The following is a 27,668-nucleotide window of genomic DNA, read 5'->3' on the forward strand; positions in this document are numbered from 1 at the left end:
ATGAAGTTGGGTATAGATCAGAACCAAGTACCGGTTGATAAAGGGAGATATCAAAGGTTAGTAGAAAGATTAATGTACTTGGCTCACACTAGGCCTGATCTTGCTCATGCCTTAAGTGTGATTAGTCAATATATGCACAATCCAAGAGAACAACATATGAGTGCAGTTATGAGAATATTGAGTTACTTAAAGGGGAGCCCTGGTAAAGGAATTTTATTTCGGAAAAATGAGCATTTCAGAATTGAGTGCTATACAGATGCTGATTGGGCAGGATCGACGGATGATAGACGCTCGACATCTGGGTATTTCACCTTTGTTGGGGGAAATCTAGTAACGTGGAGAAGCAAGAAGCAGAATGTCGTATCAAGGTCAAGCGCAGAAGCCGAATTTAGAGGCATGGCACTCGGTATTTGTGAACTCTTGTGGCTTAAGTTTCTATTGCAAGATGTGGGGGTCAAACAAGGTCTGCCTATGAAGTTATTCTGTGACAATAAAGCTACACGGGATATTGCTCATAATCATGTGCAACATGATCGGACCAAGCATGTAGAGGTTGATCGGTTCTTTATTAAAGAGAAGCTAGATAGTAAAGTAATTGAGGTTCCTCCCATAGGAACGGATGACCAAGTAGCAGATATTCTCACGAAGGCGGTTTCTAGTAACAAGTTCTCCAGATTTCTAGACAAGTTGGGCATGTGCAACATCTATGCACCAACTTGAGGGGGAGTGTTGACTTGTATTAGGATTCCTATAATTGTGGGATTCCAACTGTAATTGGTTTCCTAGTTTAGGATATAATTATTCTTTCCCTTATTCTTTCCCATATCTGTATAGGGTTGTATATATACCTTGTTTTGATATGAAATAAAATTATCATTGAAAGGCATTCTTTCTTCTGGTCAATGTGTAGGTCTAATTTATTTCATGGTGAGAGAGCTTTTGCTTGCGTCTCATCCCAATGGCACACTTTCATAATTGTAGACCCAAGTGTTTCATGATAGAATCCTTATCAAAATATTTGAGGCTGCCAATTTACATGTTAGAAGAAAGAAGAAATTGGAGCATTGATCAGTATTGATCAGTATTGGCCGATTTATGTTCGAACTTTAAGGGCTGCTAAAATAAAACATTCAAGTTTGTTTAGATAAATAGCGTACAAAGCGTGCAATCATTTGGCCAATTTAGTGGATTTTCGTCATATGTCCAATCATGTTGTATACATATCAACGTATGCCATAGTCCATGGAGTGTTGTCGGGAGCCCATATCGAGTATTGTTGAGATTCATTGTCAAGTTTTACTGAGATGAGCCGAGCATACATTATATTAAACATTGATGAACACAAAAGAGTTTCACACCAGACATTCAAAGAGTCCTTAAAAGGACTTTCATAAGCGTGTTTCCAACTTTCAGTGAGTCCCAGGACCACATATTGATATCACATGAATCCATGCATAAAAATCCATCAAAATTGGTATGTGCCCATCCTTTGTCGCAAGGATGATTTTAGGAAGGATCGGATTGAAAACCAAGTTTCCAATTTTCGCTCCCAAATTTCGGAATAAGGTCGGATAGGAACATAATTTTTAAATTTGGAAATTTTGTAATTGGAGTAATCTCAGAAATTTTGGAACCTAATTTGGATTCATATATTTTATAAGTTTTTTGAGTGTTCTCGGCTTTTTTTATTACATGTAATTTATTTGGTGGCATACTAGTATGATTATCCATTTTGATATATAGAAGTATGTTTAATATAAAAACAATGAACAAACTATATCTAAAACTAACACTAAAATACAAAAGTTGACAATAAAATACATAATTTTGCGTTCAGGTTATTATAACTGAATACAGGAGAGCTCGGCTGTCATTCCCGCAAGCACATGTTTTGAATCTCAGCAGACGAACGGAGTCGAAATTGGTCGTTTGATGATGCATTTGTTTTTCATTTAGAGATGTGAGAGATGCCAAGAAATCGAAGGAAAAAGAAAGAAGCTGATTTATTCACTATATTAGTATGTACAACAAATTTCAATCAAAAGCCAACAGAATTAATTCGATCCCAAGACAGATCAAAACAAGCAAAGATTGGCTGATTGATGGCATTACGAATAAATAAATAAATAAAAGAGAAAAAAGAAACCTGATCATTCAATATCATCCACAAACTGTGATTGATCATCAAATCTGATCATGATTTACTATCTAGTACCTCCTGCAGAAGATTCAGGCCTTCCGCCGATATACTCCTCTTGAATTTTAACTTTGGGATCTCAAGCAACGGGGGTGGATCTGGCGAGAAGCATACCACTACCACCGTCAGGTTATCGCACGTATTGCGCTTGAGTGCCTCCCGAACCAGCTCTCTTGAGCATCTCTCGGGATCATTGTGGATCATTAGTTCTTTCCTTGCCATCGTGACTGCACACTGGCTGCTCATCACATCCCACAACCCATCACAGCCTAGGATTAAGAATTCGTCTTCCTCGCTCAGAATTGTCTCCTCGAGCTCTGGCTCTGCACTCAAGGGACACAAGGAACCTTTGGAGCCTTTCATGTGCCAGTCCCCAAGAGCTCGTGCCACAGATAATTGACCGTTGAGGTAGCCATCATACACCATGCCTCCCAGTTTCTCGATTCTCACTCTTTCGGAGGCACAATTGGGTTTATGGTCTTTGGAAAGCTCAATTGCCCTACCTCTTCTTCCCAGCACAGCTCGGCAATCTCCAGCATTTGCAATTAGCATCGTCCTGAAAAGGAGAAATCATATGTAAATCACAATGATGCCACTTGTAAAGACACAACAGGAAGAAAACTCTGGTCAAATCCTACAAGCCTTCAATACATTCTTCTTACAGAATAACTTGCCAAGTTTACCTGGATACGACTTAAATGTTTTAGCCGGACATCTATTACACAATGGAAGCGTTTAAAAAGTGACCCACTTCCTCCAACCAAAACGTTTATTACCATGTTACAAGCCTCTATATTGATTCCAGGAGTTGTACAGCCATGAAAGTATTCCTGGATAAAAGCACCATGGATGATAACAGAAAGAAGTGTGGTTGGCAAAGATGAAATTTTACCCGTGGACTTCACACAATAAGATAGCTCTTAACATAGAAAGATCACAATAGAATTCAAATGTTACATTAACCAAAATTGCTCATTAGCAATTCTTCAAAAATTTGTTTCCAACAACCCAAAAAAAAAAACCGGTATGCTACAAGGAGTCCTTATGAAAACTAATATACAATCATAGACAGAACTGCAGGGGCATGATTGTGTTTACGCCAATACAATTTGAAATCACTTTACCAACAAAAGATAAGAAAAGACACAGTAGAATAATAGTAGGTCTCACCTTCCAGAGATGAGGGCCGTAAGTGCAGTGGTACCAGATGAACTGTCAAGACCACAGGTAGCAGCAAAAGCAAGGTCAGCATTTAGAAAAGCGCTCTTCATAGCCTTCTTAGTACATAACGGGAAATGTGGATCCTCAACTATAAACCTTAAAATGTTCTCTCTGATAAACGAAGATGCATCAGTACCACCATGGCCGTCAAAAACCTGTGATAGAAGGAAAGGTTGACACATAATGGCACATCAGGTAGTTGTAGACTCAGAAAAATCACATGAAAGTAGCATTAATGTTTATGATCATAACTTTACATATAGTTCATTGATTAAATTACACACCCCATAGAATGCTCCGGGAGAAGTGAAGTTCGCAGTTGCACCTAGATGATCAAGAATATTGTCTACACAAATATGCTCATCCTCCATATATGGTTTCGGTCCAATCTCCGAGCAGCTTCCAGAGCGAAAAACAGGTACAAAAGCTGAGTTACTATCTGATGGGGAATTTGAGCTAACAATCCCAATATCCAACTCCTAAGCAAGGAGAGAAAAGGCAACATCAAATTTCTTGCCCATTTAATATGAAATGAATGATAAAAACTGCAATTGTTATAGCTGATTGAAGTCAATCTCACCACTTCAGCTGCAGGAGCCAACTGGGCAGAGCTCACGCAACACCTAATAGCTGAGAGGTGACGAGGAGGTCTGCCAATGTTCGGTTGCTTCAAGTTCTCAAAAGTACTTGATTTCTCTTCTCTTGTAACAGTAACGTTCTCCTTCCTATAACTGCCATCCAACATGGAAAGTGCCTGCGGGTAATCAGTCCCTGCAGCCATTTTCTCCCCAAAACATAATCCACCCCCGGATAAATAACTGGACCTCAAGTATACCCTTTCAAACACTCCTTTTCGCATAGAACAAGTTCGAACTTCAGGAGCTTCGTACTATTCTCGAGCAAACAAATTTTCAATACCAGGAACAGACCCAGTATAATACCACGCAACAGCTTCAATTATTCGTCTTCCTTTTGCGTTGTTTCTTCAGATTATTTGTTGGGTACCTGAGCAGAAAATTACCAGAAAATTCTCAACTCACTTCTCAATAACTTGTTGAGCAAAAAGTTAAAAGATCAAACAGCCCAGGTAATCAATTGAAGCACAAGCTACAATCCTAAATTGTACTGGAAACTGTAAACTCCCTAAAAAGCATACAACTTTGAAATTTCCAGGACTACCCAAATCCATATCTCAATCCAAACCACCAAATCAGCCACAACCATATCAAATTTCAGGGAATAAAACACAAACAACAACAACAACAAAGTCTTTTCCCACTAAGTGGGATCGGCTATATGAATCCTAGAACGCCATTGCGCTCGGTTTTGTGTCATGTCCTCCGTTAGATAAAAAAAATCATGACTTTATTCTATTTTTGTTAAGCATAAAGTCCACAGCTATCATTTTTACTAAACAAATCATATAACTCAATAGATTCAGAACTACAAAAATCAAATCCAAATACAGAAACCATCACAGACCAAGCAAAAAACTTAGGCAGAAAAAAATCCCAAATTAACAAAACTATTTACTCAAAATCCCCAATAACAATCACACACCATAGATTGCAACTTTTCAGCCATAAAGATTCAAACTTTACACATAAAAAAGATAAAATCTGGAGAAAATAGTAGGTGGGTGATGAGATTATGAGATGAAAAATACTTGCCGTACTGTTTTGGTTAGCTTGACAAAACCTCCAAAGATCCTGAAAGAGAAATTGGAAATTGATGGGAACAAACAAGCCCACAAAACCCTCGAACCTTTCAACTCAAAAATTGGAAAAATGGTTTTTATTTTTTTATTTAAAAAGATTTTTTGGTTTGATATGTTTGTACGATTTGATGTTGAAAGAGTCTGATGAATGAAGAAAACAAAGGGCAACCGGCTACGTGTGCTTTTCAACCGGTCATTGCGGGTCGCCCGGTGGATTCGTAGATACGGCCAGCTGCGAAACCGACACGTTGCGGGGGTGGGGTTTTGATATTTCGGTTGGTAACCGGATGTTGGGAAGCGAGCGTGGTGGGAGTTCAACAATTGCGGCTGGGGTGTTTTTTCATCCGTTGGATTAGAACAGTTGGTGATTGACGGCGGGATGAGGACTGACGATTTTCACCAAACGTGGAAAAACAGGTAGTTGACGGCGCCGATCGTTTTATTCATGTTTTCAAAGCGGTAAACTGGAAAATAGGTTTTTGCAGAAAGTGGAGATTCTAATTCCTAAATATTCCACACCAATGCCATCCAGACACATCACATTATTTGTAATTTCATTTTTCATGGATGAGATAACTTAATTTCTCTAATTATATTTTGGATTTTTAGGATTTTTTTTAGCATATTGATATTTGTTACATTAAGGGGGAGGGGAATTCAGTTAAGTCACATAATGAGTAACTTAATTTAGTATTGAATTTGTCATCTACGAGACTATAGTACTGACTGACGGCTTTTTAGGATTTTGATCATCATGTTTCCTTTCAACCACAATAAATACAAAAGGGTCGTTCACACATTCATTTTTTCTTCCCACACATTCTTGTTAATTTTTTTACAGTGATTTTCTTTAATTCATTCAATCCGACGGTCAAAAATTAAAAGAGATATATGAGAAGTAAAAATTAATGTATGGATAGCACATTCCTAAGATATTAAAGAGAAAGGTCTTTCACAATTTCATTTTCACATTAATGAGCCCAAGAAATTAAAGGGCATTTTCATAACATATTGTGTGTTTGACAGGGGAGATTTAGACCACTCACCAACACAAGAAATTCTTGGATATCTTCGTTGACACAAGATAATTCATCGACAAAAAAGTCTATCTATATTTCTCAATCCCCACATGTTGAAAGCTTTAGGAGTGGCTAACCTATATGCGATTTCAACCCGTTATGAATGAAATCTCCACATTTGAAATTGTCTAAATTATATATAGGTAATTCATCCATGCCACAATAAAATGTTGCATTTTTTATTAAGGGCTGATGAGCTATATATGTCATTTACTCAAACTTGACCAATTCAATTGTGTCCATGATATAGTTATGGCTCCATACCTTTTGTCAAATTCTTTTTAGTAAGTAAAACATGGGTTTTGATTCATATTTACAATTTCCATGGATTTTCTTCTATATTAGAAAAAACTTAGATATGTTCAAAACTGTGCACATTTTTTTTGTAAGTATAATATGTGGAATATTTTTGCAAAGCTTTATATGATTGTAACTTTAACGTTTCATCAGCACATGCATTTGCTATGTAGAAAGAGTAGGCTTCTCAATTGCATACACAGCAGCAGCCGATGCAGCTGGTGAGTCAATCCAGCAGAGGCACCATCCTCTCTACATTCTACTATGGCTACACCTGTTCCCAATTAGTCCCGGGAGGAATGGCGGCTCAGAAACTAGGAGGACAATCCGCCCTCCTCCTCTCATTTGTCACATGGTCTCTAACATATGCCTTCGTCCAACTAGACCCTAATCGTGCCACGACCATGTTCCCCTCTTTCCACTCTGTCCACACGGTGGGTAGCACCTCACGAGTGATCTAAGGCTGTTTCTGTCACACTTCTGGGATGTATCTCAATGCGGCTACAGCAATGCTTGTGGTTCCAAGCCTTGTGAGACTGAAAAGCCCCCAGTTTGTGTTTGTGGTTGAAGCAACTGTGTGGACTATTTGGTCTTCGGTCTGGTTGAACTATGCATTTGAGTTTGGACCTTAAGAAAAGGTGGACGTTGTGGGGAGAGTGAATCCTGTATTTAAATAGAGATATATTTATACATAACTCATTTTCTAAGGTATATAAAATGGGTGAAATCGCAAGAAAAAAAAATAGGGAGATTGACAAGAAATGATAAGGCCACACGTGAGATTGTGAGAGTAGGGGATCAAAGCATTACCATGCACTAATTAGAATCGACTAGTATAGGTTAAGTCAATGGTAATGGCAAATGTTGACATGATATAGGTTAGACCACGTGAAATTAGCAAGTTGGAAACATATTAGGAGACCAGAAAGAGCAAATCGTTTAAAGTGAAAATTTATTTGAATTCATTATTTTGTTTCTTTATAAAGCCCAAAAGTAAATTTATCTCAAATAAAGTTATCCTTTGAATAAAAAGTTTTTATCGTGACGTGATCGGATAATCGGATATCTACGTTGAACATCAAATTATTTGGGTGGTGAGGTTTTGTCAAAAGACTTAATAAAAGAGAAAGACTACTTTTGAAGGCAGAGGAGACTTGGGAATGGGTGCATGGTGCGTGAGAGAGTTTGAGAGTATCTTTAATGGAGTTAGTAAATTTATCTTTTTTTATTATATTTTTTTTATTAACAGAAGCGAAGAAGTTTTTTATTTCAATGAGTACATATTCTTCAATGATCAATTTCTTGATCAAGAGACAATTCACACAAATTACAAATGATTTTAAACCTCTATACAGGCACCGCAAAAACCACTAGAACAAGTAGCAATGCCCTTGTAAATATAAAAGGATGGTCGTTAATTTTTCAATTCAGTAATTGGGTTGCTACTTTAGAGACTATTTTTTTCCTGTTGCATGGCAAATTTAATTTGTTACTCATTTGCTACTCATTTGCTACTTTTATTGGAGATGCTCTTAGAGATGACTCATGATTCCTACACCATGTTCTTTCTGATGTAGCCAATAAATTGGATTATTTAATACAATAAAGATTAAAATGAAAGAAGTGACATTTAATGATAAAAAAAAGAAGAAGAAATCATTGAAAAATTGGTGACTCATAAGTTAAGGGATTGTTTACTTTTGTCATCTCCTAAAAGTGGATGTTATCGTTTTTTCAAGTTGTTCAACTTAATGTAGCTTTGATTTGGTGTGTTAGTTTTTGCTTATAGAGTATGAATTCAAGAGAATGACGAGATCTACAAGCTTCATGCAAATCAACAAGCTGGATTAGAATTCCACAAAATAATGTTTAATTAATGAAAACGAGATTTAAGTTTTCAGGACTATAATTTTCATTGTTATATTATTTGTTTGATTTTTTTTATATTTGAACTCTAAGAATTATAAGTACCACCTTTATTACAGTGCTAGGTTTGTAATCTTTCATACTTTCAATCAATATTGTAAGTACCACCTTTAGAGTGCTAGGTTTGTAATCTTTCATACTTTCAATTAATAAATTGTAAACTTTTCTCTATTTTTTTGTATATTTTTTACTACTAGGGGATTTCGGTGCATGTATTCGGATTTTATGTTTGTTGATCTTTTTTTGTTGTATATTCTGTTGGGTCACTTTTAAATACTAGTATGCAAAAAATGTTATAATAAGAGCTAATAGCGTTTTAGAAAGGTTAACACTACGATACATAATGCTATAAAAACAATTGAGGTATTTGTCGATTTGCTCCTTTAAACTTATACCCCACTGTCAATTTCCTCCTTCAACTTTTAATTTTGCCAATTTTCCCTGTAAAACATTTATTTATACCACTATCGTTAAATTTTGAAGTTTTCCATCAACATGGCAAACACGTGAGCCGTTAATAGGGGATTAAAAAGGGTGATATCAACGCTCATCTCCTAATCCAGCGTTCCCAACTTCATTCCTCCATTCACCATCCATCTCTTACCTAATTCCCCCAATATTAAGCTCCCAAATTGTTCTTAAATGAGCGAAGTTGTGGTTTCAATGTAAATTTGGTAAACGGCATTGAAGGGACAGGGAGGAACTCATCCAATCAAATTAAAAATAAGATGAACAAAATTGAAATAATTGATTAGCAGTCCGAGACATGGATGACTTCCTTCACGAGGATGCGAGCAAAGAAAGCTTATTCCTAAGGTCATGGAAGTAAACTTAGCTATGAACATTGCAAACCCAAAACTTACTCCAGTTGCCTTGCCCATAACCTCATCGTACCCGTAAGCAAAATTGCAAACCCAAAACCACAATTATATCAGTACACTCAAAGCAACACAAGTTACTCGGAAAGGCAGATTGAGATGGAGCAGCCAGAGACTCTTGGACGCACCAGTGCGTGCAATTCGACCCAGCTAGACCATTTCCCTTAAAATTACCTCTGATGTTTCGATATTGGCTCTAAGCTATCATTTTAGTAAGGCAAACTCAACTTTTTACGTTAAGTAATGCTACATACGAGTAATGTTACATTTTTTTTCCGTTGTTTATAGGATATTTTATAGCACATGATGTGACATGTAATGGACAATTAACATCCAGTTAGATAAATGCGACATTATAACATTCAATGAAATAAATGTCAACATTAAATGAGATAAAATCCTAAATTAATGTGACGGTTACAATCACTTGCCACTTCATGTGGTATAGAAACCGAACTCATGTTAGCCGCCAAGCGAGCCAATACCATTGCTCATCACTTAAATTGCTTAGCTCTCCATGGATTTTCGTTGTCGATTTGAGGAGCCAACGGACCTCGTTTTGGAAATGTCATCTGATGATTGTTGTGATTATTAACCAATTGACACTTATCAGTTATCTATTCGTTATAGTCACCATCACTCAATTAGTTAATACTGTTAAAGAGTTAGTTACAAAGGGTATTATTGTAATAATCCATGTATTTTGGATACTATATAACACATTGTAAAGGCTTGTAATAATTCATAGTGTGAAATACAAAGTCTTTTGAAATTCCTTCATCCCTAAGCTTCTATCCTCCTCCTTCCATTTCTTCTTTTCTCAATTTCTCAGTATTATGATGGTATCATCCCTGGAAGGGCTCGTCGCCGCTTTGATCCTTGGTGACTTTTCTGCTGCTCTGTAAGATTGTTGCCGTTTTGATTTCTGGTGGTGCTTTGTTGCTGCTTTGTAACTCCGTGTGCGATTTTGAAGACTCTGGAAGATTGTTGAAGTAGTTCACGTTCTCTGATTGTTGAAATCAATTCAGGTGACATCTTTCTTTCGATTTGGAAGATATTTCGATCATGGATTATTGTGTTCTTGAGATTCTTGAAGAAATTGTATGGAGTAAGATATGAGAAATTTGTTGTTCTTTGATTGTGTAGCGTAATGTTCATAAATTGCTGGTGAAGAAATAATAGTGAAATTGGAATATTCAAGAAAGTGTTATTCTTTCTTGGTGATTTTGGAAAGTGTCAATCTTCCTTGGCGATTTAGGAAAGTGTCAATCTTTCTTGGTAAAGAGTTTCAATCTTTTCGAGTTTTTGCAGTTTTTTCCAATTGAAAAGAGTGTTAATCTCTTCTTGTTCATTACATATTGATATTTTTGTATTTGTGATCTGATTCAAGATGACTACTCCGACTGTTAAAGTAGAAAATTTGTTAGGGATGCTTACTATAAAATTGAAAGATGATAATTTCGCCAAATGGGCATTTCAATTTAAGGCTGTGTTGAAGGGTTACAAACTGTTTGGTCATTTCGATGGCACTGATGTGTGTCCATCAAAGTTTATCATAACTATTGATCTTGGAGTTACTAAGGAAGTTACTAAAGCTTATATTGATTGGGAGTCAACTGATATGGCTTTATTAAGTCTTTTTCTTGCAACTCTATCTGATGAAGTGATGGAATATGTTCTTGGATGCAAGAATGCCCATGAGGCTTGGGTGAATCTTGTAGATAGGTTTGCTTCTGTCTCAAAATCAAGAATGAGTCACCTAAAGACTAAGCTGCATACTATACAAAAGGGAACCGATTCGATTGATAAGTATTTTATGTGATTGAAAAATATTAGAGAGCAATTAAGTGTTGTAGGAGAGTATATCTCAGACAATGATGTTATAATTACTGGTTTAGTTGGGCTACCAAAAGAATATGCGATAATAAGAATTGTCATTCGTGCTAGGGAGTCATCAATTACTCTCAAGAGTTTAAAGCACAACTTCTTGGTGCTGAAAAGGAAATTGAAGGAGAAATCAGTATGTTGTCTCAGAGTTTGTCAGCCTTGTATGTGAAAGGGACTGGTACTAATCCTAGATCTTCAATGGTCACTGGTTATTCTTCTAATCCGCATAGTCATAGTCACATCTCTGCTACTACTGGTGGTGTTTTGTCACAAGTTCCCTATAATGGTATCTCCACCACAATTTCAACCTGATATGCAGTCCTTTCAATTCTATTCCACACCACAACCACCGGCTACCTTTTATCATCTTGCACCATATGGTTTTGGTTTCTTTGGAAATTCTGGTTCTAATTCAGATACAAGAAATCAAAATTCAAATTATGGCTCTACCTTTAAGGGTCAAAACAATTACAGGTCCAGTAATGGATACAAGGGGTGGAATTTCAATTCTTGAGGGTACAAGCAGAACTCAAATAACAATGGTTGGTCTGGAAACACAGATACAAGGATGAACGTAGTTATTGAATGCCAAATCTGCAACAAACGAGGTCATACAGCAGCAAACTATTTTCACCAGAACACTAACAATTCTTCTAATGGTTTTGTGATCGAGTGCCAAATTTGTGGGAAGAAGGGTCATGCTGCTCTTGATTGTTATAAGAGAAGTAACTAAACATATCAAAGTCAACCTCCTCCATCTTCAATAAATGCCATGAATGCACAACAATCATCACAGTTCTTGCCCACTGATTCATCGATAGTGGACTCTGGTGCTTCTCACCACATGACAACTGATGTTAATGGCTTGGCACGGTTGCTCCATATGAAGGAAATGAGAAGATTACTATTGGTAATGGCTCAAGTATATCAATAAAAAACATTGGTTCCATTACTCTTCATACAAAAGACCATTCATTACTACTTTCTCATGTTTTACATGTTCCAAAGATTGCTAGAAGTTTGTTGTCTGTTAAACAAATGTGTGCTGATAACAACAATTGGTTTATATATGATGAGTCAAACTTCTTTTTACAGGACAAGAAGACAAATGAGATTCTGTATCAAGGAAAGAGTAGGCCCACATAGTTGTTTCAGATCCCAGTTTTTCACAGTGCTAAAGGTGTGCAGTCTACAGTTCTTACTACAACAGCTTTACTTGGTCAATTGGTGAAGTCAAATGTGTGGCATCAAAGGTTGGGTCACCCTACAAATGAAGTACTCTCTTGTATGCTAAAACAATGTAGTACACCATGTAATACAGATAATAAGCACAGTGTTTATACATCATGTATTTAGGGCAAAATGTCTAGATTGCCATTTCCAGAGAGAACTGAAAAATGTTTGTCTCCATTTGATAAAGTTCATACTAATGTCTGGGGATCTTCTCCTATAAAGTCTATAGATGGCTATAGGTATTATGTATTGTTTGTTGATGAATATATAAGATACACTTGGGTATTTCCAATGTGCAATACATCTTATGTCTTCTCTATTTTTGTAAAGTTTTACCAGTTTGTGTTAAACCAATTTGGAGTATTTGTCAAGTGTTTACAAACTGATGGGGGATGAGAGTACATTAGTAAGCCTTTTACAAAGTTCTTAAGCGATAACGAAATTGCTCAGATGCTGTCATATCCATATACCCTTCAGCAAAATGAAATTGCTGAGAGAAAACACAAGCATATAATTGAAACTTGAATTGCATTACTCATTAATGTTGGTTTACCATTGGAATTTTGGTATTTTGCTTGTGCACACTCACTATTTCTTATCAATCGAATGTCATGCAAGTCTCTGTCTCTGGTATCTCCTTATAATTATACAAGAAACTTCCAGATTTAAAATTTTTGAAGACATTTGGAACTGATGTGTTTCCCTGGCTTAGGCCTTACAATTCTAATAAGCTTCAAACAAGATCAGTGTGCTTGAAGAATTCTCAATTCACTTAGCCCACATCCCCACCCCTTAGTATATATAGTGTAGATAATATTGTTTGTTCGAAAAAGACTACTTGAATTATCTCGCCATAAATGTGGTATTAACACCCTCATGTACAATTAATATGATATGAAATATAGCTATTTAGTACTATATATTTTTCTTTACTTGTAAGTAAATGGCCTTAGGTTAAAATTTCGTAAATGACAAGTTAGTGATCAAGTTATTCCCCTCCCCCACCCTGCTTTTGAGTATAAATATATTGTTTTATAATAATTGTATGTTCATCATTCTTCCTGTCGTTAGTTGCTAGTTGCAGATATAATTAGAGTCTCATTGCCGTGTGATATTCTTTTGTAATCTTTCCTTTTTCTTTCGAGTTTATGCACTGTTGTCAAACAAAAGAAAAATTAAATGCATGCGAGGGTTTCTTTGGTGTGAGCACACAAATTTAATGTCTAATGAAATAATAACAATTTGTACTAAGAGGGAGCATAAGACGAATTTGTTGTTAAGTCGTATGACGTCAAAAGTAGCACTAGGGCACTAGGAAATTTTCTAAGACTTTTTTTTAACACCCTTTTTAATTGAAATCAAAGTGAACCAAATAAAACCAAGATAACCGAAAGTGAGAAGCCAATATCATCATGAAGAAAGGAAACAAAAAAACAAAAGAAAATTAATGAAAAGAGCTTGAAAACTTTGAGTTTTAAACAAAATAAAGGGTAAAATGAATAATACTATGATTGACTTTTTAATGTAAGAATGTTGTTTTTCGTTAAAGTAAATAGTATCATGAGCTTTTCATTAAAATTCCCAAAAAACAAATATGCATAATACAACAAGAACATTGAGTAGACGTATAGTCTAATTGAATTCGAGTAGACTTGGGAAAGAAACTGATCAACTGCCAATAAATATGGGATTAAGTTGGGTCTTGTAAAATTATTGACAAACTTAAAAAGTAAGAACGTGTTTAAAATATGAAAATTTTAACGAAAAACTTATGATACTGTTTACTTTAATGAAAAACCACATTTTTACATTAAAAAGTCAATCTCAGTACTATTCACTTTACTCTTTATTTTGTTCTTATCGTTAAAACTCAAAATTTTCAAGCTATTTTCATTAGTTTTCCTTTAAAATAAACTATGAAATAAGAGAGAATAAGAGAGAACATAGAGATTGGGAGGAGAAATGTGATAGTCTACTTTTATTATCATTCGACCCCTTTATATAGAGTAAGAGTAACTTGGAAGAGAAGCTCAAATGTCTCTACTTTACATCAACGGTTATATAAGAGATTAACCACACAATTGGTTACGAATACGAACAACCACATAGACAAGTATTTGCTACAAAACCTTTTAATTTAATATTCTCATAAGTTTTATTAATGTCAATCATGAAATTAGATAGTTTATGCATTCTAAGTCACATGCATCAACAGTTCAGAAATTGCCCAAGTTGCTTACAAAGCTTGGATTAAAAAATAAAAAATAAAAAATAAAAAAAAAGGTTTCGGAATTCTAGTAATTTCCTACTGTAGTGCAGCCATTAGGGAAGCAAACTGTACAGACATCAACTTAGTTCTAAATGTATCTGGTTTTAGATTGGTGCCGACTTGTGCAAAGCAGACGTTTCAATTTCACTCTTTCTGTATGTTAACGTGGGTCCTTTGTTGCCCTATCAAAATAATGTATAGCCATGATCCCTGCGCCTCCTTGAGGAAGTCCACGAACACCCACATGAACAAAGGGCCAAGCTAGCAAGCCCACAAAATCAGCCTACGAGTTTTCAGCACCGAACGCTGCATCAGAAATGGTCGTAACCGGAGCGCCCAAGTCATTGAATTGTCAAAACCTTACCATTGATCAAAAGAAGAGAGCACTCGGCTCAAGTACTTTCCGTCTGCTTCAACCAAGTGTCAGGCCTCACACCTTTCCGACACAAATTCAAAGAGGCAAGTCTAGTCCAAACATAAATTCTGTGCCATGTGTGGATCATCAGCATAGAAGATAGCCCACGGTAAGTAGGCCGGTAAACACGTCACGTTTATTGGGTTTGAGTCGAGTTCAATTCGATTAGTTAAATTAACGGGTTATCCGAACCTGACCTGTTAAGCTAACAGATCACCTGTTTCACTCGTTAATAATAATAATAATTTTTTTTTTTTGCATAGAGTTTATTGTATGTAGTTAAGACTTTACTGAAATTATTAAAACATCCTCAACTAATGGATGTTAACAGATTGACCCAAAGTAACCCGTTATTTAACGAGTTCACCCGTTAGCGACCCGACCCGACCCGTTAAGCATCAATCCAAATACTAATATTAACGGGTTAAATTGGTTTAACGGGTCGGGTCCAAAATTTCAGGTCCAACGGTAAGTCATAGGGAACAATTATTCGATATGACTACTTCACGACCGCCTTCAAATGAGAACCTCTCCTAAACAACTTTTCAACGTGGAAACCCGAAGAGTAGACATGCTTGGATGTTAACTCTGCTCCACATGTTAGTCGCTCACAGGGATAGCTTGCGGTCCGACAATTAAAAGCCCAAGACTTTTTTTTTTGGCCAAAGGAGAACTATATACCAAACAAACACAACTAAACAAAGGCCCAACACAAAACAAAGATATAACAAAAAACAGGCCTAAAACAAAACCAAAACAGAAAAAAGGCCCAGCAAGGCACAGAAACCAACAGCTTCTGCCATAAGCTTCCACAGCCATCGTCCCCATCGGAAACAGGTCCTTCAGCCGATGCCTAGCCGCCATCCAGTAGCGCCTCTACAGATGCCACCTCCAACCCACCAGAGCACAGCCACATAGTTTTTGTAGGAATAATCGGCAACCAAGTGAGCGGAGCCGATTAACGGAAGGAAGTTCGTGAAAGCCCACGAACAACACTGTCGGAACCGAGGAACAACTGGGAATAGCTAGACGAAGCGGAGAAAGTGGTGGTGGTGGAACCACCCGAGCCGGTGAAGACACCAGAGCTCTACACAGAATCTCCCAAATAAACTTGGCTGGCGAGCAGATCCAGGGTGAACAGAGAAGAGGGTTACCTGCAAGAGTAAAGAATCGGGGAAGGCCAAAGAGAAAATTGGGGAGCGATAGCAGTTGAGGCAGGGATAGGAGAAGGAGAAGAGAAATGAAAAAGCACGGCAACCAACCCCGGCCGAAGCCAGGGCCGGTGCCACCAGAAAAGTCCAAAATCAAAAGACTCACAAACAGTGAGAAAATACTCTCAGGTCAGAGAGAAAGAACTCCCACCGAGGAGAGAAAGAAAGTTCTAGCCCAAGAATTTTTGGACTGAGGCAAGGTCTATATAAAGAGGAGGAATAATCCAAAGAAGAGGTTGGATTTTCGAGGTGAACTACTTAAATTTGTTGTTTTTGCACCACTAGCACATCGACACTAACAAAGAGTTGTCACACCAGTCCCTTGGTGACTTCCTATATTTGAGCGTTAACAACTTAACAATGTATCGGTTGCCCTTGATGCTTTCTTATTTAAGTTTTCTTTTCTCTCAAAAGAAATTTTCACAGGTAAACCAGCCTTCTCTTTTACCGATTAAGTTACAACTTTCCGGCATTGCTATTTTAGTTTTACAAGGCATTTCAGACCCAATTTGTAAATAAAAAAAAGTACAAATTTGATTGATTTTCTTATGATTTAGAATGCAGTTAATTTTGAAAAAATGATAGAATCCAGCAGTCTTTCGGAAACAGCTCTTAAAGACAATTCAAACTAGCACCATTTCTCTATGGTTAAAAATAACATGATCAAACATGCAGCCTCTCTATGCAAGCCTGCAGTCCAGCACCCATAAACCTCTTTAGAGGTGGAAGAAGAAGATTGATAACATGATACATCGTCTGCATCAACTTATAAACAAGTCGAAGATGTTTATTAATTTGTTTGTTTCAGTTAAATTTTAGTTTTTTTTTATATATATATTTTAGTTTTTGTTTGTTTGTTAACTAGTAAGGCATTTTGCTCTTTGTTCATAAAATCTTATAATTCATTAATAAGCAACAAAAATCTATTTTGGTTCGTCAATTTTTGAAAGCCTCTATGTTTGACGCAATCCGCCCAGTTGGCATTCTTAACATTTATTTTGTTTTCGACCAAAAGAAACATTCATGCAATAATGAAGTTTTGTATAAACTCGAGCTTGACGTAGTGGAATGGACTTGTGTAAGTGTGCGTCATCTTCTGTTAGAAGATTTAAGACGCAAATATGGTGTCAACTCATGCATGTTGTATGTAATGTGGTTTTGTTTCCTATGATCCGATATCATTTGGAGCATATGGTTTCAATTTATAAGAATTGTATGCGCAAGCTGTCATAGAGATGAATAATCGTATTTAACGAAAAATCATATTTTTACATTTTCCTAGTATTATTCACTATACCTTTAAAAATAACTTCTCATTAAAAGAGAAGTTTTTTTGAACTTTTCATTAATTTTTTTTTTTTTACTTTGTCTCTATTGCATGTTTGTAAATAGACATCACATTGAATAAGATGCTGAAGTAAACTAAACTAATTGGGAAGATGAATATATTAAAGGAGTGTGATATCAAAACACTCTTTTTTTACTTCACACTCCTATCTAATTGTCGATCACCGGATCGGATAAAATGAAGTAAATTAACTGATAAAAATTAATAAAAAGTGTGTGAAAAGTAAAAAAAATGTGTGTGTGACCTTTTTGTAATTGCAGTATTCCGTAATAAAATAAAATGTTTGAATTCTTATTATTTGCATATAAATAGCAAAATCCAGTGTTTGTGGCGGTACAGAGTAAGACCTAGGTCTGTAAAGCAAACAAGCCCCTTCATCCATGGCCTGCACAATCGATTTCCGCCGCCTAGACGAAGGCTTTGGCGGCAAAACCTACAAGCGCAAGAGAAACCCCCAAGCCTCCGACGAAGATGCCTCTGTCTTTGGCGGCGCTGCAATGGAAATCGATGACTCGTATCCACCTCCAGCCAAGCGGTCGGCGGTACCCTCGTCTGACAACCCTGACAAGCCCAGCTTCGGGAAGCCGAGCTACGACGGCGTCATCGCGGGAAAAGTCTCCGGGCGGAAGTGGAAGCAGCCAAGGAAGCAGAGGGCGTCGGCGGCGCAAGTTAGCCGAAAGGGGACGACGTTCGAGGAGAGGGCAAAGGCGAAAGAGATAAAGAGGGCTTACAGAGAGAGAATGACGGAGCTGAAGGACGAGATCAAGAAGAACAAGGAGGAGAAGAGGAGGAAGAGGGAGGAGAGGGAGAAGAAGAAGAAGGAGAATATCTTGAGGTCTGGGACTAAGCTGCAGGTGATTTCGAACCCGAAGACAATCAAGAAGATTGCAAAGACGAAGGATCGGAAGCTTCTCCAGCCGGTTCCTGAGCATTTGATCAACAAGAACAGGAGGAAGAGGAACAAGAACGACGACGAATAGGTTAGTCAGTTCGTTTACTTTTCGGTTTTTATGTTTTGAGTTGGATTCAATTTTGATCCTTTGTGTTTGTTTTCAGAGTTGCTATGTTCTAATATAGTTTCTTTCGTATGCGAAATCTTTTGCTTGCTCGAATTTTGCAGTTATGAATTACTTATGGTTGATATTTATTCGATGAATGGAAAGGAAGACAAAGATTAAGGTACTGATTGTGAGTTGTATGATGGTGTTGATAGATTGGTGTTTCGTTTCGATACTTCAAACTATTTGCGCAATACATGTATTTTGTTTGTAGATTGTATCCATATTGCCGGCGTTAATCGCTGTTATCCTGTTAGTAATAGTTGGTTAAGGTGTTAAAAAAATCTTTTATTTATGCGAGCAAGCAGTGTTGGTTTGTTTGGACCTGTTTCGAAGGCTTCATTTTCACTTGGTTACAGATATGGGTGACCTAGTTGACTCAGAATTAGCTTCTGTTTCGGCTTTTTATTGTTCTTGTGCCCTCTTTGTGCTGTCGATGGGATGGGATAAACCTCCTAGTGTTCTTAACTTAGTGTGGCAAAGCCAAACACCTCTTCATAAAGTTACTGATTCTCTATTATAATGCATAAACTTGTATCTCGATAGGTCTAGTTCTAAACTGTATGGAGTCAAGAAATGACATGCATTTTCGTTGATGTTCATTCTTTACCCCTTTCTTTCTGTTGTGTTTTTAGGTATTTGTCTCAGTAAAAGAACTCCCAAGTGCAGATTCTTGCTTCAAAAAGTGTTTTCGAGTTGAAATAAGTTGCATATACCTGTTTTTGCAGTTTTTCTTTTTCCTAATCCTGTTTATGTTGCTCTCTTGTATGTTCGAATATTTTGAGAGCTTGTCTGCAGAACAGTTTTATTCATTAGTTCAGTTGAGGGTGTCAATCTCTCATATTCGTATTTGATTAACTCATGTGATGAAAATTTTGGATTCTCAAATAAAACTCCAAGAAGCATTGTTGTAGAAAGCTATTACGTCGACTTTGTGTTGCTTGATCTATGGTTATACAATATTCAGATCTGTTAATATTGCCTTATCAGTGTGTGTTCTCCGCTTTTTTGCATCATGCAACTTTGTCGTGGACAAATTTCACTTGAAAGAAACTGTCTATTGCTCAAGCAACAGATAGAGATGGTATCTATATACATTTTTACATATACTAAATTTATCATGTTTCATACTGCTATATTCATTTTTCTGTTTCGAAGTATGTTTTCTGAAGTTCTTGTTGAATTTCTTCAACTTCTGTATTCGAGTATATGGTCTGTCCTTGATTTCCCTTATCTTGGTTAGCTTCTAGGGAGGTTGTTAAATGTGGAACACTTGTTAAGGAACCAATTGTAGCAATGAACGCTGCAACTTGTAGACACCCTGCTAACATTGTAGGTGTCTACCTCACGACCAGCGAGTGAGGCGGCAAGTGTTGCAGCGTTTGTTGGTAGCATTGCTACTTTGGTTAAGAGAGATGATATTTTTCGGTGAAATATTTGCATGATATGATGTCGTTTAAAGTGTCTTGAACAGATATTGCATATTTGAGAGTAAATAATAGTTACTTGTAAGGGTTTTATTTCCATAAAACTGTAAGTTTATGAAGGACTAGGAATGTAGAAGCTAACAAAACTGTAGGGATTATGAAGGATTAGGTAGGTGCCCGCCAGAGGATTCCTCCACCAAATCTGAAACTGCCTGTTTCACGGCTGGGCAACTAGCAACGGCGCGAGGCAATTAATGGATCTATTGTAAATAGCGGCCATGGTTTTGATGGTCTGCGAAATTAGGATTCAAGAGAGTGGATGAGTGAAAGTTTGGACAGTGTTGAGCTTGGAATTTTTGAGGCCCGGGACGAGCCAAAAAATATGCCATAACTTTATATAAGAAAAAATATTTGTTTTCACATTTAAGATTTAGATAAAACTATACTTAGTAAAGCACTTCAAACTCCATTTAGAAACACGAAACAACTAATTTTGTATGTACTACGAGTAGGGAACAAAAAAACCTCAGCTTACAAGTAGATAGATGAAGAGTCTTGTTTCCCTTCTATCAGAACTTTTAAAGTGTTTCTATATAAATTGTGAGATGTATTTTTTTCTTGTTTACTAACCTTGTTAGTATAGGACTAAAAAAATAATCATATTTTCAAGTCTTTAATTGATATTTGTAAGTAATGAATGAACACTAAATTAACTATTTGTGACACGTTATAGGATTTGCAAATTTGGTCTAAAAATTTGGTCTACACATTATTCTTTGTTGAATGTTAGACTTGAACTAGAATGAATGTTTAAAACTCAAACCCACATAGTTACTAGCTAGCAGTTAAAAAGATATTAACAACAAAACGGAAATTTGTAAATATTAGAAAGAATAATTATTGGAAAGTAAAAAATATAAATTAAAACTCAAACCCACATAGTTACTAGCTAGCAGTTAAAAAGATATTAACAACAAAACGGAAATTTGTAAATATTAGAAAGAATAATTATTGGAAAGTAAAAAATATAAATTAATACTCGGGACCTCTCTTTGTTTTTTGTTTTTTGTTTTTTTTTTTTGAACAAAAGGACCTCTCGTTAGTTTTAAACAATTCTATCGATTTCAAATCTCAGGGACCAAAATGAAGAGTTATGCAAATCTCATGGATCATTTTGGCTAAAAAGCCTTATATATAATTATATAAGTTAAAAATAAACGAACGTACGAATAAATGATATATAACTATGAACATTATATTATTAATAGAAAACAAATAAACGAGATTGCTGAGATGCCTACAACCTGATGGCTACAGTTTTTACTAACCTATCGTTCATACTTAACTATAAGTTATATATCTAGGGTGCAAAACCTAAGAAACTCTAATTAGGATGGCTCAAATCCTAAACTAACAAGCAAACTCAAATAATTAAATGTAAGACCATGAGTTTTCAGGGTCGAAGTAAGGCATATCAAATACACATGCCTCAGAAGTTTGGTTATGGACTCAACAACCTCTATTGCGAAGTTGAATAAACGGAGCAGTGATGCCACCATCATCATGTTTAGGAATCAGTGGGCAAAGTCCGACGACTTCACTGAGAGCGACCATGCTTGTTCCGAAAGATACATAAACCTAATCTAGCAAGGAGTTAACATGTTTCCTATAATATTGGAGTCCTTACAATCTAAGGACTAGCGTGCGTCGCAAGTAATTACACTCCTAAGAGGATGCAATATCTACTTCCTAGATATCATTTAGGGTTCTCCCGTTTAATAAGGATTTCTCTATAATAAAAGGTCATCTCCTCGATTGGTATAAATTCACCTTTCTAGGGTTATCTCTGTATCAATCCTAAACACGCCACTCGCTCAAATTTGTGTCAAGTCTTCCGTAAGCTTCAAGTACTCTATATATTTTCTTAGTGTCTCTTTTCAAGTCTTCCTAGGTTTTTCTATGTTCCTTTTACCTTGAGCCTCTATCTCATAATTGCATCTACTAACCTGAGCATTTCTAAGTCTTTGGTGCACATATTCAAACCACTTAAGTTGATTTTCTATCATCTTATCTTCAATTGCGGTCATTCCTATTTTAACTCAAATATTCTGGTTCTTAACCATGTCCTTTCTTTTATGCCCATACATCTAACAAACCATTCCGTTACATTCATTTTTTTCACATGTTAATGCTTAACCGCCCAACAATGTGTGCCATGAAGCGTTGTTGGCGTTATTGTCGTTCTATAAAAAATTTCCTTGAGTTTTAGTGACATACGTCGGTCCTACAATACATCTGATCCACTCTTTCACTTCATCCATTCAACTTGTATGGACGACAACTAAACATATTGATCCAAACTAGACAAACAATCAAAGGAGAAGTTGGAGAGGCAAAGAACGACAGACAAATCAAGTAGATTAAACCGTAAAGGATCAAACATGCTCTAATACCAATATAAAAAGATGATCTATGAGGTGCAACTGAAAAAATAAAATGTTCGGATAATTAAAGTTCGATGTTGTGTGAGTCCACAACTAATCTCCATTTTCAAAAATAGGGATTCCTTCCCATATATATATATATATATATATATATATATATATATTATAATAATTTTAAGTATCGTGAGAAGGCAAAACTATCCATTAAACAACTTGACTTCACCTTCTCCATTTAATACACGGATTAAATTTCAGTTGGCACTACTAGTTGAATCTATGCATATTATTACTAGTCTTTGTCAGAGTTTAATTAATTTACTAGGCGGCGGTTGACATAACATCAAGTGTTTGCTTAAGTACTAGGGTTTCTCTTGGATACACTACTTCACAGTTACCAATAGATAATGAACACGTTTATCAATAATTTAAATAATAATTTAATCATCAACTTTTATATTATTTAATTTACTAAATTTTGTCGGTAAATTTAGTTTATTTAACATTACTCTTTCCCAAAAGGGCATCTCAGTGCAATCTCCAATAAAAATCCGTAAACAGTGACAGGGCAACCAATAATGATAAAGACTAGTCTGCAATCATAAATATTTCACCATTCAGAATCTCAGATCGTCAACTGAATAAAATTGAACTAAAAGCCAAAAGGATGAGGAAAAATTAAGTCGTGACGCGGTGTCACTCCGACAGTTGGATACTTCGGATGGCGGTGATTGAAAGTCTGATATGGTCAGGTCAATGTAGCCAAAGTCTTGGATCTGGTTAGTAGAACCACACCAGTTTCTTGATTTAACAATAATACGAAGACCACTTACTAGTCAGCTTCATCGTGGTCGGCTGGAGAACTTCACACTACTTCGGGATAAACTTGCAGGTTCTTCAATCACAGTTTTTTTCATTTTTTTGCTAAATTATATAAAATATATTTCTGTTCACACATTTTTTACAGCGTTTAGTGAGAGATCATTGCTTGCAAATTAATATTTATCAGTTTTAAATCATTCATGCAATGATAAACATGGATAGTACATATAGAAATCTGAACTACTGATACATAGTTCAATGGAAACTAGTATTTTTCGGAGATCTTTAAGGGAGGGAGTTCAACTTGGGTGAAAGATGGCGAACACATTGTTTAGGCCAAGTGGCCTACCAAATGTTCTCGTCTGCGTGATTTTTTCAATGTTAACTAGTTACTAAATTTATAAATAAACAAAAAAATCACAATTAGATTGCGTTTTTATAAACCAAATGTTGTAAGGCATCGTCTGAATTTGTAAGAATCCATACACAAGGATATTGATGCGTGTCAATTAAATTGTGTCACTTGTAAAAAGCTATTAATTTTTCATGAAATATGCGGTTGCTTTTCACTTACAGGGACCCAAGAGAACAAAGGTCAGAAAAGGGAAAAAAGCAAGGGAGGAGACTGCGGAGTACAGTAGTCCAAAGCCTAACCCTCCACCACATCCTCCCACCTTCAACACCTCTAAAACCGAGGGCAGAAAATAGCCCTAAAACCGTCTCCAACCGAGGGCTAGGCCAGAGGGCTCAAGAATCTAGAAGGGCCCCATGGAATTTCAAAGGGCCAAAGGGCTGGCTGCTTTCGGCCAGCCAGCCAGCCCCGGGCTAGTTATTTTTTTTTTATAGTTTTGTTATTCCTGTCGGTTATAACCGACAGGATTTTAAAAAAAAAAAATTCAAATGAAACGGCTACTAGCCATTGCATTTGATTTGAATTTTTTTTTGGGACACTTTTGATGCGGTCTCTAGCTATTAATATTCTTTGATTGAAACCTTGTTAGTTTTTAGTTTTTTATTGAGGTCCCTGACATTAATATAATAATGTAAGTTACTATATTTTTAAATTAAAAATTAAAAATTGAAATTTGTAATTGTTTATATTAATGAGATTTTAAATAAAACCCATAATTTATGGGATTAAAAATAATAAAATATAAATTATACTCTCTATTACATTGTGTGTGTGTGTGTACATATATGTATGGGTACATTAACCAAAATTAACAAAAAAAGGTATTGTACCAAAACATGGATACATTCTCAAATCAACGAAAAAGAATGTACCCATATAAGTTTAAACATGGATTAAAAATTTTGAATGGATTTTATATTAAAAAAAGGGTACATTTTACATATAACAAATTGATATATTTGAGAATGGGTACATTTAAGCTTTAAAAAATTGAAAAATTATATGAATGGGTACATTTAAGATTAAAGAATTGAGAATCTTTTTATATATATATAAAAAAACTAATAGGTACAAACTTAATTTAATTTAATTTTTTTATTTTGGAAATGTTTGAATTGAAAATTAATTAGAAGTTTAATAGAGGTGTGAGTATTAAACCCTAAATTAATTACTAATTTTTATATTAAAAATTATATAATAAACATGTAAATTCATTATCAAATTAATGATAGGGACTTGAATCAAAATTTAAGAACTAATAAGGTCTTAGTTAATGAACAGTAAGAACTAGGAACCGGATACTAATTTTTCCTTTTTTTACATTATTATTCTTTTTTTTTATTTACAAAAATTTTCATATAACTTCTATTTTTTCCTATAACTTCTATTTCACAAAATTTGGTTCGTATTTCTTTTTTAAATTCCATTTTTTCCCTATAACTTCTATTTCACAAAATTTATTTCATATATTTTTTTAAATTCCATTTTTTTCCTCTAACTTCTATTTCACAAAATTTATTTCATATTTTTTTTTAAATTCCATTTTTTCCTATAACTTCTATTTCACAAAATTTGTTTCATATATTTTTTTTAAATTCCATTTTTTTTCCTATAACTTTTATTTGACAAAATTTGTTTCATATTTTTTTTAAATTCTATTTTTTTTTCCTATAACTTCCTAAGCCATTATACAACATTAAATTAAATTAAGTAACATGAAACAACATTAAACAATATGAAACAACATTCAATAACATTAACCAACATAAAAATTATACAACATGAAACTTAAACAACATTTTAGTTGTAGTTTTTAAATAATAAATTATGTTTGGCCCTATGGCCCTTTGGCCCTCGGTTGGAGACGGTTTTTTGTGACAGGGCTAAAACGAGCCATCTGGCCCTTTGGCTCTCGGTTGGAGACGGAGGCAAATATGACCCTGTACTGTTCATTAAAATATTAAGGCCATCTCTAACCGAAGGGTCCAGAGGGCCAGAGGGCCGAAAATAGCCCTAAAACCGTCTCCAACTGAGGGCTAGGCCAGAGGGTTCTGGAATCTGGGAGGGCCCCACGGGATCAGAGAGGGCTGGAGGGCTGGCTGCTTTCGGCCAGCCAGCCAGCCCCGAGCTGGCTATTTTTTTTTAATGTTTTCCTGTTGCTGTCGGTTATAACCGACATCATTAAAGAAGAATTTTTTAATACTATCGGTTATAACCGACAGTAATAGTTATTCAAAGTAAAATTTTTCTTTTTAATTACTATTAGTGTCGGTTATAACCGACACTAATAGTTTGAATTTTTTTTTAATATAACGGCTCGTAGCCGTTGTATTAACTTTTTTTTTTATGAATTTAAACTTCTTTTTTTCCCTTTTTTTTTACTTTTCATATGAATCAAATTTTGTTTCATATTTTTTTTTCAATTCTATTTTACAAAATTTGTTTCAATTTTTTTTTTAAATTCTATTTTTTTCCGATAACTTCTATTTTACAAAATTTGATTCATATTTTTTTTCATATAACTTCTATTTTACAAAATTTGTTTCATATTTTTTTAAATTCCATTTTTTTTCCTATAACTTCTATTTCACAAAATTTGTTTCATATTTTTTTTCAATTCTATTTTTTTCCTATAACTTCCTAGGCCATTTATACAACATTAAATTAAATTAAGTAACATGAAACAACATTAAACAATATGAAACAACATTAAATAACATTAATCAACATTAAACAATTGTAACTTTTAAATAATAAATTATGTTTGGCCCTATGGCCCTCGGTTGGAGACGGTTTTTTGTGACAGGGCTAAAACGAGCCCTCTGGCCCTCGGTTGGAGACGAAGGCCAATATGGTCTTGTACTGTTCATTAAAATATTAATATCTTGGGGAATCTTGGAGGGCCAGAGGGCTAAAACGAGCCCTCTGGCCAGCCCTCGGTTAGAGATGGCCTGATATCTTGTGGAATCTTGGAGGGCCAGAGGGCTCGTTTTAGCTCTCTGGCCCTCCAAGATTCCCCAAGATATTAATATTTTAATGAACAGTACATGGCCATATTGGCCTCCGTCTCCAACCGAGGGCCAAAGGGCCAGAGGGCTCGTTTTAGCCCTGTCACAAAAAATCGTCTCCAACCGAGGGCCAAACATAATTTATTATTTAAAAACTACAATTTAAATTCAAATCTAACGGCTAAGTGACGTCAACATGATGTCAGCTAGCCGTTGGATTTGAATTTTTTTTTGCTATAAATAGGGTGGATATTGGGCTATAATTCACACAACTTTAAATTCAATCTATTTCAATTCAATCTCTTGCAGTTCAATCTCTTTCAATTCAAGTTTGCAATGAATTCCAACTTTGGATCTTCATCCAATTCCAATTGGGGGTCCTCATCCAATTCCAAATTGGAAGCAAAATGGGCGCAAATGAGACGAGAAGATGAGGAGTCTGATGAAGAAGTTCAAGTAAGGCGCAACAAACAAAACATGGCAGCAGCCATGGCTGCGGCCATGGTGTGTCAGCCAACTGAGGAACAACCTCAATGGAGTGGCTCTGTTGCTGGTCGCTCTTACAAACCACGAAACAGAGCGATGACGCATGCCAATCTGATGAACAACTACTTCAACCCCAACTCGGTGTACACAAAAGAGGATTTCAGACGTCGCTTCCGGATGAGGCGTCATGTCTTCGAGCGTTTACTTCGTGATGTCCAGCAGGTCAATCCATACTTTCGACAGAAGCGGGACAGAGCAGGCCGCCCTGGTTTCTCACCTCATCAAAAGGTTACTGTTGCACTCCGAATGATGGCATAGGAAAAAAATGGAATTTAA

At 35.8% G+C, this 27,668-nt stretch overlaps 2 protein-coding genes and 1 long non-coding RNA gene across 8 annotated transcripts; 2 read left to right on the forward strand and 1 right to left on the reverse strand.

Moving 5' to 3' along the window:
• Window positions 1–1,984: 1,984 nt before the first annotated feature.
• On the reverse strand, window positions 1,985–5,254 carry LOC126621304 (probable protein phosphatase 2C 27). 3 transcript variants are annotated; one of them, XM_050289729.1, is made up of 5 exons: window positions 5,094–5,254; window positions 3,999–4,423; window positions 3,703–3,897; window positions 3,368–3,573; window positions 1,985–2,753 (listed from the first exon to the last, which is right to left on the reverse strand). In XM_050289729.1, the coding sequence occupies exons 2-5, from the start codon at window positions 4,275–4,277 to the stop codon at window positions 2,195–2,197; spliced, it is 1,239 nt and encodes a 412-aa protein (XP_050145686.1). In that variant the 5' UTR covers window positions 4,278–4,423; window positions 5,094–5,254; the 3' UTR covers window positions 1,985–2,194. The 3 variants fall into 3 exon arrangements, with proteins under 3 accessions (XP_050145686.1, XP_050145687.1, XP_050145688.1); XM_050289730.1 differs by having other exon boundaries at window positions 5,085–5,234; XM_050289731.1 differs by lacking the exon at window positions 5,094–5,254 and adding an exon at window positions 4,979–5,089.
• A 6,394-nt stretch (window positions 5,255–11,648) lies between these two features.
• On the forward strand, window positions 11,649–12,743 carry LOC126621323 (uncharacterized). Its single transcript, XR_007622884.1, has 2 exons — window positions 11,649–12,112; window positions 12,298–12,743. It is a non-coding gene; the product is annotated as an uncharacterized LOC126621323 (long non-coding RNA).
• Window positions 12,744–17,999: 5,256 nt separating this feature from the next.
• LOC126621315 (uncharacterized) lies at window positions 18,000–24,517 on the forward strand. Of its 4 annotated transcripts, XR_007622882.1 has the most exons (3): window positions 18,001–18,658; window positions 18,799–18,857; window positions 19,372–19,657. XR_007622882.1 is itself a non-coding variant. In XM_050289746.1 (2 exons), exon 1 carries the CDS (start codon window positions 18,059–18,061, stop codon window positions 18,656–18,658), a length of 600 nt encoding a protein of 199 aa, XP_050145703.1. In that variant the 5' UTR covers window positions 18,000–18,058; the 3' UTR covers window positions 24,003–24,517. The 4 variants fall into 4 exon arrangements, 3 of the variants coding, with proteins under 3 accessions (XP_050145703.1, XP_050145704.1, XP_050145702.1); XM_050289746.1 differs by lacking the exons at window positions 18,799–18,857; window positions 19,372–19,657 and adding an exon at window positions 24,003–24,517 and having other exon boundaries at window positions 18,000–18,658; XM_050289747.1 differs by lacking the exons at window positions 18,799–18,857; window positions 19,372–19,657 and adding an exon at window positions 20,327–20,761 and having other exon boundaries at window positions 18,000–18,658.
• The last annotated feature ends 3,151 nt before the right edge of the window (window positions 24,518–27,668 follow it).

This window comes from Malus sylvestris, chromosome 5, assembly GCF_916048215.2.
Source record: "Malus sylvestris chromosome 5, drMalSylv7.2, whole genome shotgun sequence".
Taxonomy (NCBI): Eukaryota; Viridiplantae; Streptophyta; class Magnoliopsida; order Rosales; family Rosaceae; genus Malus; species Malus sylvestris.